The sequence below is a fragment of the Ovis canadensis genome, chromosome 1 (genome assembly GCF_042477335.2).
Source record: "Ovis canadensis isolate MfBH-ARS-UI-01 breed Bighorn chromosome 1, ARS-UI_OviCan_v2, whole genome shotgun sequence".
Lineage (NCBI taxonomy): Eukaryota > Metazoa > Chordata > Mammalia > Artiodactyla > Bovidae > Ovis > Ovis canadensis.
In genome coordinates this window covers 167714716-167734320 of record NC_091245.1, presented here as the reverse complement: position 1 = coordinate 167734320, position 19605 = coordinate 167714716, and the positions used below count along the sequence as shown (strand labels likewise).

Genomic DNA, 19605 nt, shown 5'->3' with positions numbered 1-19605 from the left:
AGGAAGCACCACAGCCAGCCAGCTAACCATTTATAGAATCAATTTCAACAGTATCTGTCTTTGGTAGGTAATAAAGTAATGTCATTTCTTTATGCAGTGATTTTTAAAATATGTACCTGGAGCATGAAGTTAAAGATTTAGAAGAATCACATTTGTCCCAAAACATTTAACAGAAAAACTTATAAAGCATTTAGAAAAGCAATTAATTGGGGGTATGTTTTCAATTACTTAAAGTGTCAAAAATTATATTCTTTAAGAATGAGGCTTCTGGTTTTAACCATGGCAAATCATGTTCAAAACACTACTAAATGAAAATAAAGGAAACTGAAAAGATATAAATCTATAAGGACCAAGAAACCAGAAGAGAGGACAACAGTAGTGGAGAGATTTCAACAATTTTTTGAAAAGTGGAAAGTGGCTGAAACTGGATGGATGCTATCTAGCAGAGGGAGAGAGACAGCTAGGCCCTGGGTTTCTAGAGAGCTGGCAGCTAGCAATAAGTGTGTCTGTTTCACCTACTGGGCCCTGAAAAGGTTGAGTAGTCGGTGGTACAGGGTACTACTGAGGGGAAAGGGCTTGAAATAAAAAGAGACTGGATGAAAGTTTACATTTAAAACGATTTGCCTCCTTCCTACTCCCATCTGGCTCTATCTTCTGTCCAGGCAGCCAAGCAATTATCCTATTACTGCTTCCTCTCATCTTGCTCTTCCTGACAGAAGACTGGAGATTTATGCTCTGGAGAGAATAAGACCAAGAAGTCTAGCACAGGGGAGACAGGGCAGAGATTGAGACTCATCTTTTCTTGTTCCTCTTTCAGGATGTCTCAAGCCAGGTTATACAGTACAGGCAGGAGACTACTGAATTCTTCTATGGAAAAATAAAATAACCTAAGACAAATGCTACAAGAGAGTGACTTTGGGGGTTCCATAGTAAAAGTCCTGCTTTCTTATCATATCACCCTACCAAAAGGTCTACTAATTGACAAGTCCCATTGATGCACAAAAGTTTTCCATCAACTTTTTAGCATATCTCTCTTCAATATGATTAGAAAGCTAATCAGACATCTAAGGACAGTCTCTAACATGAGAGCAAATAAACAAAAAGAAAAAAGAACCCCAAGGAAACAAATTACAATTACAATACTATTCTTAGAAGTACAATTACAAACAAAATGATTACAAATTATTCAAAACAATTACAATTAGTATTCACAGACAGATGAGGAAAGAATTTCCAGCTATGAAACAAAAACAGGATGCTATATACAAGGGGAAAAAATCAGAAAAAAAATTAAACATTAAAACAAATAAGAAAGTTGGAATAAAAATACAGGAGGAAGGCTTGAAGAAAAGTAGAAAAATCTTCCAGAAAGATGAAAAATAATAAGAAAAAAGTAGTAACAAAATTAGAGAATCAGCTTAAGAGAGTCAACATGACAATAAAAGGTATTATAGAAAGTAAGAATCATATAAAACAGTGGGAAAGAAGTGATAAAAAAAATAAGAAAAACTTTCTGAACTAAAAGAAACTTTCTAGAACATGAAACTGCAAATTCAAAGTCCATTAAGTATACAGTACAATGGATAAGAAAAATACCCACACTAAGGAAAATTACTATGAAATTTCAGAACATCATGGACAAACAAAAGACTCTAAGAACTTCAAAAGAAAAACAGTAACATAAATAATAAAAAGGTCAAAGAAAATAATAGTGTCAGACCTTGCAACAACAGTAATGAAAGCCAGAACTCAGCGAGACAAAGCTTTCAAAATTATGGGGAAATTTTATTTGCAAATTATAGATTTTTTTATACCCAGAAAAACTATCAGTCAAGTTAAAAGGAAAACGTTTAGATTTCAGTAAACATTCTCAGATATTTAAGGTCTCAAAAAGTTTACTTCCTACTTGCAGATACGAAAGGCTCTATTCTATCACAATAAAGGGCTAAATTAAGAAAGAGGATGACATAGGATTCAGAAAATAGAGAAACCAATCCAGAAGACAACTGAGGGAATAGCAAAGAGAAATCTCAGCTGCTCTGTAAGTCTAGAAAATAACCAATTCCAAGTGGAAAAAAGAGTGTGGAGATGCATAGGAAAGAACAATAACTGTTCTACTTGAGCATATGGAAAATATTATTTATGGGCATGTGGAAGAGATGTTGTAACATATGGGAGTAGTTAACAACAGGAACATAGCAAGTCAGGCAAATGAAGAAATGAGGTAATTATTAATGCCATGAAAATAAACAGTTGTATAAGAAAGTAGAGATGATTATAGCTTCTCTTTTTCTCGGCATTAAGCAGTGTTTCCATGGTCATAATAATGAAACAGTGACAACTGTTGTAACCAAAATGTAATATTGTGTTGGCAGAGGAGGTAGCAGCTGGAGAGGGACCTACCAGGCTCCTCACTGCATGGGATTCTCCAGGCAAGAGTACTGAGTGGGTTGCCATTTCCTTCTCCAGGGGATCTTCCCAATCCAGGGATTGAACCTGGGTCTCCTGCATTCTAGGCAGACGTTTTAACCTCTGAGCCACCAGGGAAGCGGTGAAAAAACCTTTAATAGTGTCTGATTATTGCTTTGGTAAAAAGATAAAATTTATAACAAATTTTATAACAAAAACAAGCATGTTCACTGTAAAAATTAAGACAACGTAGGGACCTCCTTCATGGTCCAGTGATTAGGAATCCGCCTGCCAATGTGGGGAACATGGGTTCAATCCCTGGTCCGGGAAGATTCCACATGTTGTGGGGCAACTAAGCCTGTGTGTCATGAGTGAGCCCTCAGCTCTAGAGACTGTGCCCCATAACAGCAGAAGCCACTTCGATGAGAAGCCCACACACCTTGACTAGAGAAAGTCTATGTGCAGTAATGAGGACCCAGCACACCCAAAAATAAATAAAATGAATGAGTAAATATTTAAAAAACAAGCAACTTAGAACTGCTTATTTGGTTTGGTCAAAAGTCATTCAATATACACTCACCAAAATGTTTAAATAAAAAGACTGATAACTCCAAAAGTTGATAAGAGAATAAGGCAAGTAAAACTAATATACTGACAGTATAAGTGGAAAAATGGAACACTCAGTTTTGAAAAAAAGTCTAGCAGTTTGTACAAAACTAAATATGATCCAGCAGTTCTATTCCTGTGTGTTTACTCAAGGGAAATAAAGATTTATGTTAATAAAAAAGCTTGTATATGAATGTTGATTACAGATTTATTCATAATAGACCCTAACAAGAAATAGTCACAGGCATCCATTAATAGAATAATGGATAATAAACTGTGACACATTCATATAACTGAATATTATTTAGTGTTATGGACTGAATTGTGACCCCCATAATTTATATGCTGAAGCCCTAATCCCTAATGTGACCATATTTGGAGACAGGGCCTTTATCAATTAAAGATAAAGAGTTCATAGAGATGAGGTCATAATCCAGCAGGACTTGTGTCTTTGCAGGAGGAAAAGACACCAGGAATGTACATACACAGAGAAAGACCACATGAGGACACAGTGAAAAGGCAGCCATTCACAAGCCAAAGAGAAAAGCACCAGGAGGAACCACACCTGTCAACACCTTGACCATGGACTTCCACCTTCCAAAACTGTGAGAAATACAATTCTGTTGTTTACACCACCCAGGCACTTTGTTATGATAGCACTACAGACTAATACACTCAGCAAAACAAAAGAGAAAGAGAAAACAAAGAAAGACCACTATCATCAACACAGATGAATCTAAACAATATTGTGCTGAATAAAAAACATCTAGAGCCAAAGAGTATACCCTGTATGATTTAATTAGTGTGAAATTCTAGAAAAAGGAAAACTAATTTTGGGGGGAAAACATCAGAACAATGATTGCCTCAGGGGTAAGCAGTTTTGAAGAAGACATTCGATACTTCTGTATTTTTTTGTATGTCAACTTTACTTTAAAAGGGAAAAAAAGAACTTTAAAATTTTTATTTATTTATAAATATTTTAATAATATTTATATTAAATATTAAAATACATATTTATTTTAAAGTAAATATTGAACTTTAAAAAATAATATGCATGGTGAAGCATCTGAGCAGATTGTACTGATTTTGCAAATTACTTTGAAATGTATCAAAAATAAGGTGATAGATGGATAGTATCTGAGCACACTGTTCAAAACTTTTGGACAGAGACACAATCACATAAGAAATCTTGAAAGGGAATTCCCTGGCAGTTCAGTGGTTAGGACTCTGTACTTTAACTTCTGAGGGCCCAGGTTTGATACCTGGTCAAGGAACTAGGGGAGAAGGAAATGGCAACCCACTCCAGTACTCTTGCCTGGAAAATCCCATGGATGCAGGAGCCTGGCAGGCTACAGTCCATGGGGTTGCTAAGAGTAGGACACAACTGAGTGACTTCACTTTCACTTTTCACATTCATACACTGGAGAAGGAAATGGTAACCCACTCCAGTATTCTTGCCTGGAGAATCCCAGGGACAGAGGAGCCTGGTGGGCTGCTGTCTATGGGGTTGCACAGAGTTGAACATGACTGAAGTGACTTAGCAGCAGCAGAAGCAAGGAACTAGGATCCTACAAGCTCCACGTTGCAGCCAAATTAACAAACAAAAGTCTTTAAAGAAATTAAAGGTGTGCCTTGGCAATTCTCTCAAACACAAGTCTAGGAAGCTTAAGGGGTCTTGTCCAGTAATTGTCTCAGCTGAGGCCCAAGGTACAGAAGGCTTTATCTGTTTCTGTTCTGTAAATTCATTTTGTATCATTTCTTTTTAGATTCCACATATAAGGGAGGCCATACGATATTTCTCCTTCTCTGTCTGATTTATTTCACTCAGTATGACACTCTCTAGGTCTATTCATGTTGCTGCAAATGACATTATTTCATTCATTTTAATGGCAGAGTAATATTCCATTGCATAGCACATGGAACTCTACTCAATGTTATGTGCCAGCCTGGGTGGGAGTTGGGTTTAGGGGGAATGGACACATGTATATGTATGGTTAGGTCCCTTTGCTGTTAACCAGAAACTACAAACATTGTTAACTGGCTATATCCCAATACAAAATGGGCTTCCCTTGTGGCTCAGCTGATAAAGAATCTGCCTGTAATGTGGGAGACCTGGGATTGATCCCTGGATTGGGAAGATCCCCTGGAGAAGGGAAAGGCTACCCACTCCAGTATTCTGGCCTAGAGAATTCCATGGACTATACAGTCCATGGAGTCACAAAGAGTGGGACGTGACCGAGCAAATTTCACTTCACTTTGATACAAAATAAAAAGGTTAAAGTTTGGGGAAAAAAAAAAAAGATGGTTTATCTGGAAAAGATTTGTGGGTGTGACTTCTGTCTAATAGAGTAAATCCCCAGAAGAATCATAGGAAACCCACAAAATTCCTAAAGTAGTTATATATTCAGAAACTGAGAAGATCAGAGATAAACTCTCAGATTTCTATTGTCAAGAAGCAAGCTGAAAGAGCTGCTTAGTTGCAAATACATGTCACCTTTCTTTTTTTTTTTTAAAGAGAGGATGACTCAAAGGACAGAACAAGAACCTAAAGAGCAGAGCCAAGAACCATAAGACCTTGAGCCTTAAGACTTAATCAAGAAACTCCCAACACTTTCTGAATGTTGTGGACCAATGACTCCGCTCCTCTGGTTTGAACAGAAATGTCTATAAAGTCATCCAGTGTTTGTCTTACTGCTTGGTGTTGGATACATAGAGGTTACATAACTTGTCTCTTTAGTTACACAGGTTGAGAAGAAATATACTCAAAGAGCTATACTTAAGGGATTAAATCCAAGGAACCTCAACGGCATGTGGACTTGATCTATACAATGAAATTCTGGGCACTGAACTCATGCTATAATGGCATCAGATTTTTGCAGCCTTGGGGAGGGGTGAATATATTCTGCATATGTAGTAGTAGTAGCGTTAGTCGCTCAGTCGTGTCTGACTCTTTCAGACTGTATGGAGTGCAGTCTGCCAGGCTCCTCTGTCCATGGGATTCTCCAAGCAAGATTACTGGAGTGGGTTGCCATGCCCTCCTCCAGGGGATCTTTCTGACCCAGGGATTGAACCTAGCTCTCCTGCAATGCAGGCGGATTCTTTACCATCTGAGCTGGGCTACAGGGAAGAACCATTCTGCATATGGGAGGAATGTAAATCACTAGGGGTCAGAGGACAGACTGTACCCAGACCCCAGGATACTGCTGCTGCTGCTGCTAAGTTGCTTCAGTCGTGTCCAACTCTGTGCGACCCCATAGACAGCAGCCCACCAGGTTCCCTCGTCCCTGGGATTCTCCAGGCAAGAACACCGGAGTGGGTTGCCATTTCCTTCTCCAATGCATGAAAGTGAAAAGTGAAAATGAAGTCGCTCAGTCATGTCAGACTAGTGAACATTATATCCTGGTATTCATCCCCTCCTCTTAAATGTAGATCAGATTTACTGATCTACTTCTAATAGCATATGGAGGAAGTGATGTGATGTCAGTTCTGAGTTAGTCTGAGATTAGTTCTGGTTTCAGTCTTGAATGATCTTGCTCATTCCCTCATGGATCATGTGGCCTGGAGGAAGCCAGGGGCAATGTTGTGAGGCAGCCCTAAGGAGAGGCTCACTTGATGAGTAAGTTCAGTTCAGTTCAGTCCCTCAGTCGAGTCCAGCGCTTTGTGACACCATGGACCGCAGCACACCAGGCCTCCCTGTCCATCACCAACTCCCGGAGTTTACCCAAACTCATGTCCATTGAGTTGGTGATGCCATCCAACTATCTCATCCTCTGCCATCCCCTTCTTCTCCGACCTTTAATCTTTCCCATCAGGTGGGAAATGCTCTTTGCATCAGGTGGCCAAAGTATTGGAGTTTCAGCTTCAACATCAGTCCTTCCAATGAACACTCAGGACTGATCTCCTTTAGGATAGACTGGTTGGATCTCCTTGCAGTCCAAGGGACTCTAAAGAGTCTTCTTCAGCTCCACAGTTTAAAAGCATCAATTCTTTGTGCTCAGCTTTCTTTATAGTCCAACTCTCACTTCCATACATGACCACTGGAAAAACCACAGCCTTGACTAGACAGACCTTTTCTGGCAAAGTAATGCCTCTGCTTTTTAATATGCTGTCTAGGTTGCTCATAACTTTCCTTCCAAGGAGCAAGCATCTTTTAATTTGATGGCTGCAATCACCATCTGCAGTGATTTTGGAGCCCCCAAAATAAAGTCAGCCACTGTTTCCACTGTTTCCCCATCTATTTGCCATGAAGTGATGCAGCTGGATGCCATGATCTTAGTTTTCTGAATGTTGAGTTTTAAGCCAACTTTTTCACTCTCCTCTTTCACTTTCATCAAGAGGCTCTTTAATTCTTCTTTACTTTCTGCCATACAGGTGGTGTCATCTGCATATCTGAGGTTATTGATATTTCTCCCAGCAATCCTGATTCCAGCTTTGGTTCATCTAGCCCAGTGTTTCTCATGATGTACTCTGCATATAAGTTAAATAAGCAGGGTGACAATATACAGCCTTGACGTACTTCTTTTCCAATTTGGAACCAGTCTGTTGTTCTGTGTTCAGTTCTAACTGTTGCATCCTGACCTGCATACAGGTTTCTCAAGAGGCAGGTCAGGTGGTCTGGTATTCTCATCTCTTTCAGAATTTTCCACAGTTTATTGTGATCCACACAGTCAAAATAGGTGTTTTTCTGGAACTCTCTTGCTTTGTCCATGATCCAATAGATGTTGGTAATTTGATCTCTGGTTCCTCTGCCTTTTCTAAAACCAGCTTGAACATCAGGGAGTTCACAGTTCACGTATTGCTGAAGCCTGGCTTGGAGAATTTTGGGCATTACTTTGTTAGGGTGTGAGATGAGTGCAATTGTGAGGTAGTTTGAGCATTCTTTGGCATTGCCTTTCTTTGGGACTGGAATGAAAACTGACCTTTTCCAGTCCTGTGGCCACTGCTGAGTTTTCCAAATTTGCTGGCATATTGAGTGCAGCACTTTCACAGCATCATCTTGTAGAATCAGAAATAGCTCAACTGGAATTCTATCACCTCCACTAGCTTTGTTCATAGTGATGCTTCCTAAGGCCCACTTGACTCACATTCCAGGATATCTGGCTCTAGGTGACTGATCATACATACCATTGTTGTTATCTGGGTCATGAAGATCTTTTTTGTAGAGTTCTATGTAGTCTTGCCACCTCTTCTTAATATCTTCTGCTTCTTTTAGGTCCATCCCTGGAGAAGGAAATGGCAACCCACACCAGTAATGTGGGGTTTCTTGCCTGGAAAATTCCATGGACAGAGGAGCCTTGTAGGCTACAGTCCATGGGGTCAAAAAGAGTCAGGCATGACTGAGTGACTTCACTCACTGTTAGGTCCATACCATTTCTGTCCTTAATTGGGCCCATCTTTGCATGAAATGTTCCCTTGGTATCTCTAATTTTCTTGAAGAGCTCTCTAGTCTTTCCCATTCTATTGTTTTCCTCTATTTCTTTGCACTGATCACTGGGGAGGCTTTATTATCTCTCTTTGCTATTCTGTGGAACTGTGCATTCAAATGGATATATCTTTCCTTTTCTCCTTTGCTTTTTGCTTTTCTTCTTTTCACAGCTATTTGTAAGGCCTCCTCAGACAGCCATTTTGCTTTTTTGCATTTATTTCTCTTGGGGATTGTCTTGATTCTTGTCTCCTGTACAATGTCACGAACCTCTGTCCATAGTTCATCAGGCACTCTATCAGATCTAGTCCCTCTATTTCTCACTTCCACTGTATAATCGTTAGGGATCTGATTTAGGTCATACCTGAATGGTCTAGTGGTTTTGCCTACTTTCTTTGATTTAAGTCTGAATATGGCAGTGAGGAGTTCAAGATCTGAGCCAGTCAGCTCCTGGTCTTGTTTTTGCTGATTGTCTAGAGCTTTCCATCTTTGGGTGCAAAGAATATAATCAATCTGATTTTGGTATTGACCATCTGGTGATGTCCATGTGTAGAGTCTTCTCTTGTGTTGTTGGAAGACGGTGTTTGCTATGACCAGTGTGTTCTCTTGGCGAAACTCTATTAGCCTTTGCCTTGCTTCATTCTGTACCCCAAGGCCAAATTTGCCTGTTACTCCAGGTGTTTCTTGACTTGCTACTTTTGCATTCCAGTCCCCTATAATGAAACGGACATCTTCTTTGGGTGTTAATTCTAAAAGGTCTTGCAGGTATTCATAGAACCACTCAACTTCAGATTCTTCAGCATTACTGGTTGGGGCATAGACTTGGATTACTGTGATTCTGTCATTTTTGAGACTGCATCCAAGTACTGCATTTCGGACTTTTTTGTTGACTATGATGGCTACTCCATTGCCTCTAAGGGATTCTTGCCCACAGTAGTTGATATAATGGTCATCTGAGTTAAATTCACCCATTCCAGTCCATTTTAGTTCCTAAAATGTCAACATTCACTCTTGCCATCTCCTGTTTGACCACTTCCAATTTGCCTTGATTCAGGGAACTAACATTCCAGGTTCCTATGCAATATTGCTCTTTATAGCATCAGACCTTGCTTCCATCACCAGTCACATCCACACCTGCATGCTGTTTTTGCTTTGGCTCCTTCTCCTCATTCTTTCTGGAGTTATTTCTCCCTGATCTCCAGTATGATACTGGGCACCTACTGACCTGGGGAGTTTATCTTTCAGTGTCTTATCTTTTTGCCTTTTGATACTGTTCATCAGTTTCTCAAGGCAAGAATATTGAAGTGGTTTGCCAGTGGTCCTGTGGACCACATTTTGTCAGAACTCTCCACCATGACCCGTCCATCTCGGGTGGCCCTACACGGCAGGGCTCATAGTTTCATTGAGCTGGACAAGGCTGTGGTCCATGTGATTAGATTCGTTAGTTTGCTGTGATCGTGGTTTTTAGTCTGTTTGTCCTCTGATGGAGGAAGTGAGGCCTGACAACAGCCACCTGAATGAGTTTTGAGGAGGCTTCTTCACAGTGGAGCCACTAACCCTCAGCTCATAACCTGACTGATGACTGATAAGATATAGGTAACAGAAGCTGAGATAAGGAACCTTCTCTGTTTTAAGCTACTAACTTTGGACGTAATTTGTTATGCAACAAGAGATTATTACAAAGAGAGAGAGCATTGCGACACCGTATGGAAAGGAAGAAGGTAAATCAGAGAGTGGACAGGACACAGTCCTCTTTTTTCTTCATCAAGAATAATACTGAAGTTAAAGAGCAGGAGAGATATGAAATGATCACTGTGAAAATAACTAGTAAAAATATGCTGCAGTGAGAAAGATAAGAGGGGAAAGTGATAAGTACTCTTGCTGAAGATTCTTTTATGATCCAAGGAGATAAACAAAAAGCTAGTTCAAGAAAAAAGAAGTTCAGTGTGGTCTCTGAGGGGGAGAGGATGGGTCATGGAACCATTAAAAGACTACTGACATCATGGAGGCATCAATGAAAAGTCACGAAATCCCTCATAAGGGATTACATTCTGGGAACCATAATTACAAAGTCACTAAGGGCTAGCTCTGAAATGACTGATGTTGAGGAGGAAAGTGGGTGATGCAATCTCTAGAAGTAGGGGAGTTCATGATTTATTTTGGAAGCAGTATTCGGAAAAAAAAAAAAAGAACTCTTGGCAAATCTTTATACTCACATTATTAAGGAGGCCAAGGATGATTATTCAGATGTAAAATGGTTGCTAGAGATGATGTAGTTGTAAGGGTAAAAAACTTTTATAAAGTTATAAATCTGCTGCTTGAAAAACTGGACAGATGGGAGATGTAGACTCAGTAAGAGAAATGCAGGCCCAGCTATGGCAAAGGAGGAAACACCATCCAACTGGACACATACTCTCACCTGGTGATATTAAAGTCTAAATGTGCATTACAGCTAAAAGCATAAGGCCAGGCAGCTACTATGCAAGTTTAAAAAATCAAAACAAACAAACAAAAAACCTTAAAGAACAGCAAACAACTAAGTGAATCTGAAAAAAAAATTCAAAACTTAAATATAGCAAAAAATAATTTCTTTTATTTTCCTTTTTTATCCAGGAAAAAAAAATAAAATTACTGTTAGAAAACAAATACTTGGTTATATGTGCCAAACAAATCATGCACCTATGGCTGTGCTAGGCTACCACAGTGGACACAAATGAAAAAACTGGACATGGAACAACAGACTGGTTCCAAATAGGAAAAGGAGTACGTCAAGGCTGTATATTGTCACCCTGCTTATTTAACTTCTATGCAGAGTACATCATGAGAAACGCTGGACTGGAAGAAACACAATCTGGAATCAAGATTGCCGGGAAAAATATCAATAACCTCAGATATGCAGATGACACCACCCTCATGGCAGAAAGTGAAGAGGAACTAAAAAGTCTCTTGATGAAAGTGAAAGAGGAGAGTGAAAAAGTTGGCTTAAAGCTCAATATTCAGAAAACGAAGATCATGGCATCTGGTCCCATCACTTCATGGGAAACAGATGGGGAAATAGTGGAAACAGTGTCAGACTTTATTTTGGGGGGCTCCAAAATCACTGCAGATGGTGATTGCAGCCATGAAATTAAAAGATGCTTACTCCTTGGAAGAAAAGTTATGACCAACCTAGATAGCATATTCAAAAGCAGAGACATTACTTTGCCGACTAAGGTCTGCCTAGTCAAGGCTATGGTTTTTCCAGTACTCAAGTATGGATGTGAGAGTTGGACTGTGAAGAGTGCTGAGAGCCGAAGAATTGATGCTTTTGAACTGTGGTGTTGGAGAAGACTCTTGAGAGTCCCTTGGACTGCAAGGAGATCCAACCAGTCCATTCTGAAGGAGATCAGCCCTGGGATTTCTTTGGAAGGAATGATGCTAAAGCTGAAACTCCAGTACTTTGGCCACCTCATGCGAACAGTTGACTCATTGGAAAGACTTTGATTCTGGGAGGGATTGGGGGCAGGAGGAGAAGGGGACGACAGAGGATGAGATGGCTGGATGGTGTCACTGACTTGATGGATGTGAATCTGAGTGAACTCTGGGAGTTGGTGATGGACAGCGAGGCCTGGCATGCTGCGATTCATGGGGTCGCAAAGAGTCGGACACAACTGAGCGACTGAACTGAACTGAAGGTGCTTATGGACTAGCTGGAGACTCAACCTTTATGTGCATAAACAGCTTGAGGAGGACTCAAGAAAGCACAGTCAGCCTGATGAAAAGGTGGTCCTTGGGGTGATGAGATGTGTTCCAGAGGGAGCAGAGCATCAGGAGACAGGACGGGGAGGCCAGAGAGGAGCTCAAGGGACTGTGTGGTACTAGGGCTGGAAGAGGAAAGATTCCCAGCTCTAGTATCAAGGTGGGGGACCCTTCAAGGAGGGGCTGATGATAGGACAAGGGTCAGGGGGCTCCACTGGCTGCAGAGTCAGGGAGCTGATGCCTCACAGCTGGGACATGAAGGCTTGAGATGGGAAGAGTGGTAAGAAAACTGGGATTCCAGTCTAGTCATTCATGCCTCCTTTTCACAAATGAGTGTCAGTTCAGGGGAGGTTCTGTGCCAGCGGCAGTGAAGATGCACAGAGGTGTACAGCCTGGTGGGGAGACCGGGGAGTGAGATGGATAACACTTAAATAAGGCAGAGGGCACAAGGAGATCCCTGTGTGAATTCTCTGATCAGGGCAGTAAAGACAGGCCTGGGAGAGTGATTAGGGCCCTGTGTCTACCTAGGACCTTGATTCTTTAAAGCTATTTGTTAGCAAAAGAAATCAGAGCAGGGTGAAAGAGGTTAAAATGAACAGTCGAATCTTAATTTTTTGTGATTTTTTTTTCCCTTAGCAGAAAATACCGATGGTATGTGACCAACAAAGCACTTGATGACGCAGTAAATCTAATTTTTCCAAGCTGAATGAGGAAGGACAGGTGGAAAGGGAACTGGAAGCAGTGTCATTCTCAGGGAGTGCCTTGAAGGCAGTCAAATGGGTCATAACTCCTGGTACCCCTTACTCTGAGCTTCAGGTTCTTTGTCAAATGGGATCTCCCTGCCCTCCCAGGGCAGCTGTGAAGATTGTGAGTCATGACCTTACACAGCGCCTGTGCTGAGTGCTCAACCAATTGTTTTACTGTTATTGAAACGGGTTGCTGAAAGATAGGTGAATGCTCACGGCAATTAAGAACATGTTTAACTTTTTCTTCCTCAGTTTTTCTCTTTTCTTCCTGTGGTTCTCTGTCATTTACCTAACTTGATCGTGGGAAAAGAAGACTCAGGGAGGAAGAAGGTAAAAAAAATAGGTGGATATTCAGCAAGGCGAAAGCTCTGCCAATAAAAAGAGTACAGATTCAGACCTGAGTGAGCTTATTAAAGCAAATTTATTCTTTCACCAAAGAGCCCAGAAAAAGTGAGGTGCAATCAAAAAGAAAATCAAGGGAGAAAGTAAGGAAAAAGAAAGTCAATGGGCTACAAAGGATACTGGGAAACAAGTTCTGCAGTGAGGCACCGATTAGAGGCGGAGGTTAAAGAAGGCATGACTATGGTGTGGTCAGTGGAGTAAGTTAAGATAAAAATCAAACCCCATCTTGGTGAGATAAATTGAAAAGCTAAAGATGTTAACCTGTAGGTCTTAGAAAGAATGGTTAAAACTGAAATTTATACAGGACGTTGGAGTTAAATATTTAATGAGTGGAGAGAAAACCAAGATGGATTATACATTAACTATGTAAGTTTTTCTGCACCCCCCACCCCGCAAAGAAAAAATAAAAGACCTGAAGTATATTTATTTCACTATAACATTTATCACTTCAGTGCTTACTCTTTGCCAACCACTGTTTAAAGAGCTTAATCATTTAATCCCCGCAACAACTCTGTGAAGAAAATACAATTAATATCATTTTACCAATAGAGAGATGAGGCACAGAGAGTTTAACTTGCCCAAGGAATCATAGCTTGCAGGTAAACGCAACGCAAAAACTGCTTCCCACAGTTATCCTAAGCCTGGTCACAAACTTTGAGTAGAGTCACCCTCTAGTAGAATGAGTTTAGGGCCACCTACAATGAGAATGGGCTTCCCTGGTGGCTCAGTGGTAAAGAATCTGCCTCCCAAAGCAGGAAAGCCGGGTTTGACCCCTGGGTTGGGAAGATCTCCCAGAGAAGGAAATAGCAACACACTCCAGTAGTCTTGCCCGGGAAGTCCCAAGAACAAAGGAGCCTGGCAGGCTACAGTCCAGAGGGTCACAAAGAGTAGGACGTGATTTAGTGAATACACAACAACAATGAATAAGATCACAAATCATTCCTGAGAAGGAGATGGTGACTTTGGACTGACAGTAGGTAGTCCTTTAAAAATCACACATGGTTGCCAATTCGGTTGGAGGGACACATAAGGTGAAAAAGCTGCAAATGGATGTGAGTGGCCAGTAAAAAGAATGAAAAGGCAATAAAAGATCATAAGCCCAAGGAGCAAAGTTTATCAGATTCCCACTTGTGGTAATACGAAGGTGGAGAATCTCTGATAAGAATTCGCACAACAGACATGGTGCTAGACAGTCATGCGGCCCTGAGAGCCTCCTCACAGCATGGTTTGGCCCTGAGATCATGTATTGGTGCGGGGCTCATCTTGCCTATATTTATGCTATTTGTCTCCTCCTAGGAACGATACCCAAAAGAATAAGGCTGGGTCTTTGGTAAGAATATACTACAAGAATCTGAGATATCATTATTATACAATACATTTCTATTATTAAAAAAACCACAAACCACTAGAGGGAAAATTTACCTTGTTGGTCTGTAATTAATGAAGCCTGACTCTTTCAAAGGCAGAGAAGGTACAAGCATCCCTCAAACCCCACCCACAACTGGCGCTGGAACACAGGGAATGCTGCAGAAGGGAAGAGGCTGATTTCAGAGCCAATAATTGTGACTCTCACCAGTTTGATTTTCTTTGACGGGGCAGGACCTGGAGCTGTCTCCTGCTGAGTCATTTCCGTGTCTCCTCCTCCTTCACCATCTGATGCTCCTAGGAAACATAATGACTAAAAATTAGAAAAGCACCTCTCTCGTTCTCCCATTTCTAGCATAATCTTGGTAATGTTTTTTCAGAGGGTTCTGTCCCTTGACTCCTTAATTTTAGCTCTAAGAAGCTGAATCTAAGAAAATTCTAAAATGAAGAAAGCGATTGAAGAACCAAGGAGGCAGTGTTATTTATAAAACTGCACAAATGAAGATTATTCAGATGTCTAAAACTGAGCCTGTTTAATTAAGGAACACACACTGAGTTCCCTGGTTGAACTCTTCATTTTCAGATAGAAAAGTTGTTCCTTGCAGGGATAAAGTAATTTGCCCTAGGTCACATACCTGGGAACCCAGATCTATCTGAGTCCAAACTCTTCCCCCACAAGTGACGCTGCCTGTACTGAGAACCAGCCAGCTCTCAACACCTGTGTGTTGGCCCCAGGGGTAACGAAAGAAAACGTGACAAAAGATTATACATCATGAGAAATTCTTATTTTAAACTTATAAAATCTTTCAACACTGGAAAAAGTAAATTCTTATCCTAAGAATCAGGAAAAAAAAGTTTTAAACAATTTTTCTGTTTAAAAAGCTCTTTTAAAGAAACATGGTAACCATAAGTTTTTTACTTCCCATAATGCTATCCTGTCTTCCAGATTTTAGTGGCTGTTCTATCTGAACACATTTTTGAATCTTTGAAAGACTTCACTCACTCCCTTTGAGTTTTTCTGTACATCTCAAAGTCCAAAATGTGGGTCTTGAGTAATACTGGTCAGAATTCATATTTAGGTACAGATTAACTAGTCCGGTAGTCCTGAGATGGTTAGTTTTATGTATAAACTTGATTGGGCCACAGGGTGGTCCAGATATTTGGTCAAACATTACTCTGATGTTTCTCTGTAGGTGTTTCCGGTTGAGATTAACATCTGAATGGGTGGAATGAATAAAGCTGACTGCCCTCCCTAATGTGGAAGGATATATCCAATCAGGTATGGCTGGAATAGGACTAAAAGTATGACCCACACTGAGTAAGATAATTTTTTCTGCCTTTGGACTTGAAATGAAACATTTGGCTCTTCCTGGATCTGGAGCCTGCAGGCAAATGGGCTGGAACTATACCATCAGCTCTCCTGTTTCTCAAAGCCTTCTGACTAGAATTGCAACTAAACAATTGGCTCTCCAGGGTGGCCAGCTTGTCAGTCCACTCTGCTGATCTTGGGGCCTGACAGCCTCCATAACTGCATGAGCTAACTCCTTTAAACACATACACACACGTGACAGAGAGACAAAGAGAGAGAACAATAAATATAGATAGATATGTAGCAAAGATATCTATTTCCCTATTGCTTCTGTTTTTCAGGAGAATCCTGCTTAATAACTGTGTAGAGTGAAAAAAAGGACTCTACCCAATGAAGCAGCAGCAGGTAGAAGATTAGCAGGGCTTTTTAAATGAATGATTAAGCTGGCACTAAAAGTATTTATAGAACTGCTTCTGGGAAGAAAGTAGTAGTAGTCATATTTTCCCCTATTCCTCCTGTTAAGTTACAGCGAAAACCCCTGAACATTATACATAAAACAAACAGAGGAAATCTCTGAAAGGTGGAGAGAAGTCAGACCGGCTAGGGACCTTGAGGCCTAGGGAACAACACAGTGGTGAGCTCAGTAGATTTTCTTTTAGCTCATTATCTCAGACTTGGAGCTAAAGAAGCTAGTAACTTGGAAATGCTAAGTGAGAGCAGAAAAATAAAAGCCCCAACAAACGTATGCTATATTTAACAAAATGACCAGGAAAAAGACAGCCTACCAAGACTGAAAACCTTTAGATAACAACTACTTGATTCCAGCCAAACACAACAGAAAAGCTGTGACCCTGCCTACACCAGCAAAGGCTGAGTGGGGGTCCAAGCCTTCCACCTTTGTCTGGCTGTAATGAGGCACCCCAACTTTTCTTCTACCTTCCCTCAGGGTGGTGGTCAGAAGTGGTCAAGTAGGGACTGAACTCCTGAAGAGATTTTCATCCCTGACGGGTTGCGGGAAAGCCCTGTTCTCTAGCACCGCCACCACCAATGCAGTTCAGTGGAGAACATGTTGTGAGCCTGGACTTACACCTCCTCCTGGTAGTAATGAAGGGCACCTCTCTTTCCCACTAGGGTCAGGGAAAGCCTAGTTGAGAATCAGGACTCTCCATACTGCCCAGTGGTAATGAGGCCAACACCTACACTAGTGTTTTAGCAACCACTAAAAAAGCTATACAAAGAGGTACACTCAAAAATATTAAGACAAATCAAAACAGAATTCTAAAAAGTTCAAGTAACTCACAAGAAGGCAGGAAAGATAAACAAGAAACAGCAAATAAACAGAAAAGATGAAATAAAGTGACAGATTTGAATCCCAACATATCAATAATTATATAAATTTAAATGATCTAAACACACCAGTTTAAAGACAGAGACTGACAAAGTGGATTAAAAAACATGTATGCTGGGGCTTCCCGGATGGCTCAGTGGTAAAGAACCTGACTGCAATGTAGGAGACATGGGTTCAGTTCCTGGATCAGGAAGATCCCCTGGAGTAGGAAATGGCAACCCATTCCAGTATTCTTGCCTAGAATATTCCATGGACAGAGGAGCCAGCCAGGCTATAGTCCATGGGGTTGCAAAGAGTCGGACATGACTGAGCATGCATACAGCTATATGCTATTTATAAGAAGCTTATCTCAAATATAACAGTATAGCTGAAAGCAAAATGATGGATGAAATGTAACATGTAAATATCAATAAAAAAGCAGGGGTTATATTAAAACATTATACTCTACTGATTATATTAATATCAGCATACATTAACATCATATTTATATATATCAGATATTAATATCAGACAAAGGTTGAATAAATTAGTTGTCTCTTTAGCCTGTGATGCTTTTTAGTTCCAAAAAGAAAACTGCTCTTCTGAAGTAAAGATGCTAGTTCTGTGATTTCCATTAAGAAAGTATGACAAGAACAGCATGGGGACCCAATCTAGCCAGCCTGGCTCCAGCATCTAGATCCCTCCAGGACTGCTGGCATTTGAGGAATTGAAGCCAGGACTGCGCCACTCAGTCCCAGTGGCTGATTCAGCCCATGGAGTGGGGTCCCCAGGACAGGCCGCCTTGTTTCCAACTCCCTGAGGATCTACATTAAAAAAATGACACAACCAGATGGGATTCGTTAAACTCTTCCAGAAGTGGAGTCAAGTACACTGTTCTTTTTCAACCCCAGGCGAAAAGAGCAAAAAGCTAAAATTAAAAGTTGCACATATCTTTTTCCTTCAATCCCTGTCTTTGTCCTCTTCATGAGAAGTATCAGAAATCCAATTTCTCAGCAACTTCTGAAAGCTTCTAAGTATTTGCTTGCATGGACTCCTTCAAGTCCCTAGGGAGAGTACTGGCAGTGGATCAGAGTTAATTTTCCTTTAAAAATTAGCAAAATACAGATATATGGGGATTAAAATAAATACAGTAGACCACTGTCTATTTCCACTCAGAACTCATCTCTGTTGCTATCCTAGTGAGTGATGTTGGAGCTGGAGTGAGCATTCTGGGGATCCAATTAGAGGGAGATGATTGGACAGACTCTGAGTTTAATGAAATATTATAATATAACCTTATAATAAGGCTCATAATCATAAAGCCTATAGTTAAACTATTGCAGGCTGTCCTGGTGTAGGAATGTTTCCAGGAATATTCCTACCACCCTATGCCAACTTACCAGACATCTGACACAAAGTGTGCAGGGCCAGAAGTTGTGGATTGTGATGCCTCCTTCCTTGGAATGATGCAGGAAGTGGAGGAGAAAGCAGGTTTGGGATGAATGAAACCAGAAACTAGTCAGTGGAAAATTCTTCTAATCATCAGAAATGTAAAACTGTAAGCAGAAAATTAGGTTCTCGTTTTGTGTGTTCAAAATGGAAAGTCTCTCTCATATAGGAATATATTAGATAAAGCATTTTACAGTTAAAAAAATTTTTTTTCATATCTAATGAAAATGAATAAAATAAAACTTTTCAGAATTCTTGTGTTTATAACAGTACTGTTATGATTTCTTATTTAAAACAATGTATTTCATATCTTATTTTGAATCTGTAATTTTGTATTCTTTTTCTGAGAGGCCCCACCCCACCAAACTGCATAAGATTCAGGCCTCACAAAACTTAGATCTGCCCTAGCTATAGACCTGCTTAACTCCCCTATGGTTCTCATATTTTCTCAGCAGAATAAATTCCTGAAACACACAACCTGGTAAGTTTCAAAAGCATGACACTAAGCAAAAGAAGCCAGAATCAAAAGGCCATATAATGTGTGGTACTAGAGAAGGCAAAACTATAGGAATAAAAAACAGATCAATAGTTACTGGGGACTGGAGACGGGAAACTTCTGGGGCTGTTGGAAATGTCCTATATCTTAATTGTGGTAGTGGTTACAGAACAGTCAGTCAGTCAGTATGTGCTCAGTTGCGTCTGACTCTTTGTGACCCTATGGACTGTAGCCTGCCAGGCTCTTCTGTATATGGGATTCTCCAGACAAGAATACTGGAGTGGGTTGCATTACAAAAAACTCATGGAATCATACACAAAAATGGGTTAATTTTAC

The 19605-nt window shown here is 40.4% G+C and overlaps 1 protein-coding gene and 1 long non-coding RNA gene across 5 annotated transcripts in view; one reads left to right on the top strand and one right to left on the bottom strand.

Annotated features, from left to right (window-relative positions):
- Positions 1–19605, bottom strand: part of CMSS1 (cms1 ribosomal small subunit homolog) — a 398161-nt gene that overhangs the window by 26921 nt on the left and 351635 nt on the right. For 3 of the 4 annotated variants that reach the window (XM_069551147.1, XM_069551175.1, XM_069551156.1), the window contains exon 2: positions 14897–14985. In XM_069551147.1, the coding sequence (XP_069407248.1) occupies positions 14897–14985 (89 nt within the window). Of the gene's footprint in view, positions 1–14896; positions 14986–18724; positions 18881–19605 lie in introns of those variants that run through there. The other variant, XM_069551166.1, reaches the window with a different exon arrangement.
- The window catches only part of LOC138419054 (uncharacterized), a 52282-nt gene that overhangs the window by 30226 nt on the left and 2451 nt on the right, over positions 1–19605 (top strand). Inside the window, exons 2-3 of the long non-coding RNA XR_011248849.1 lie at positions 3473–3620; positions 15882–15967. This is a non-coding gene — a long non-coding RNA (uncharacterized lncRNA). The remainder of the gene's footprint in view (positions 1–3472; positions 3621–15881; positions 15968–19605) is intronic.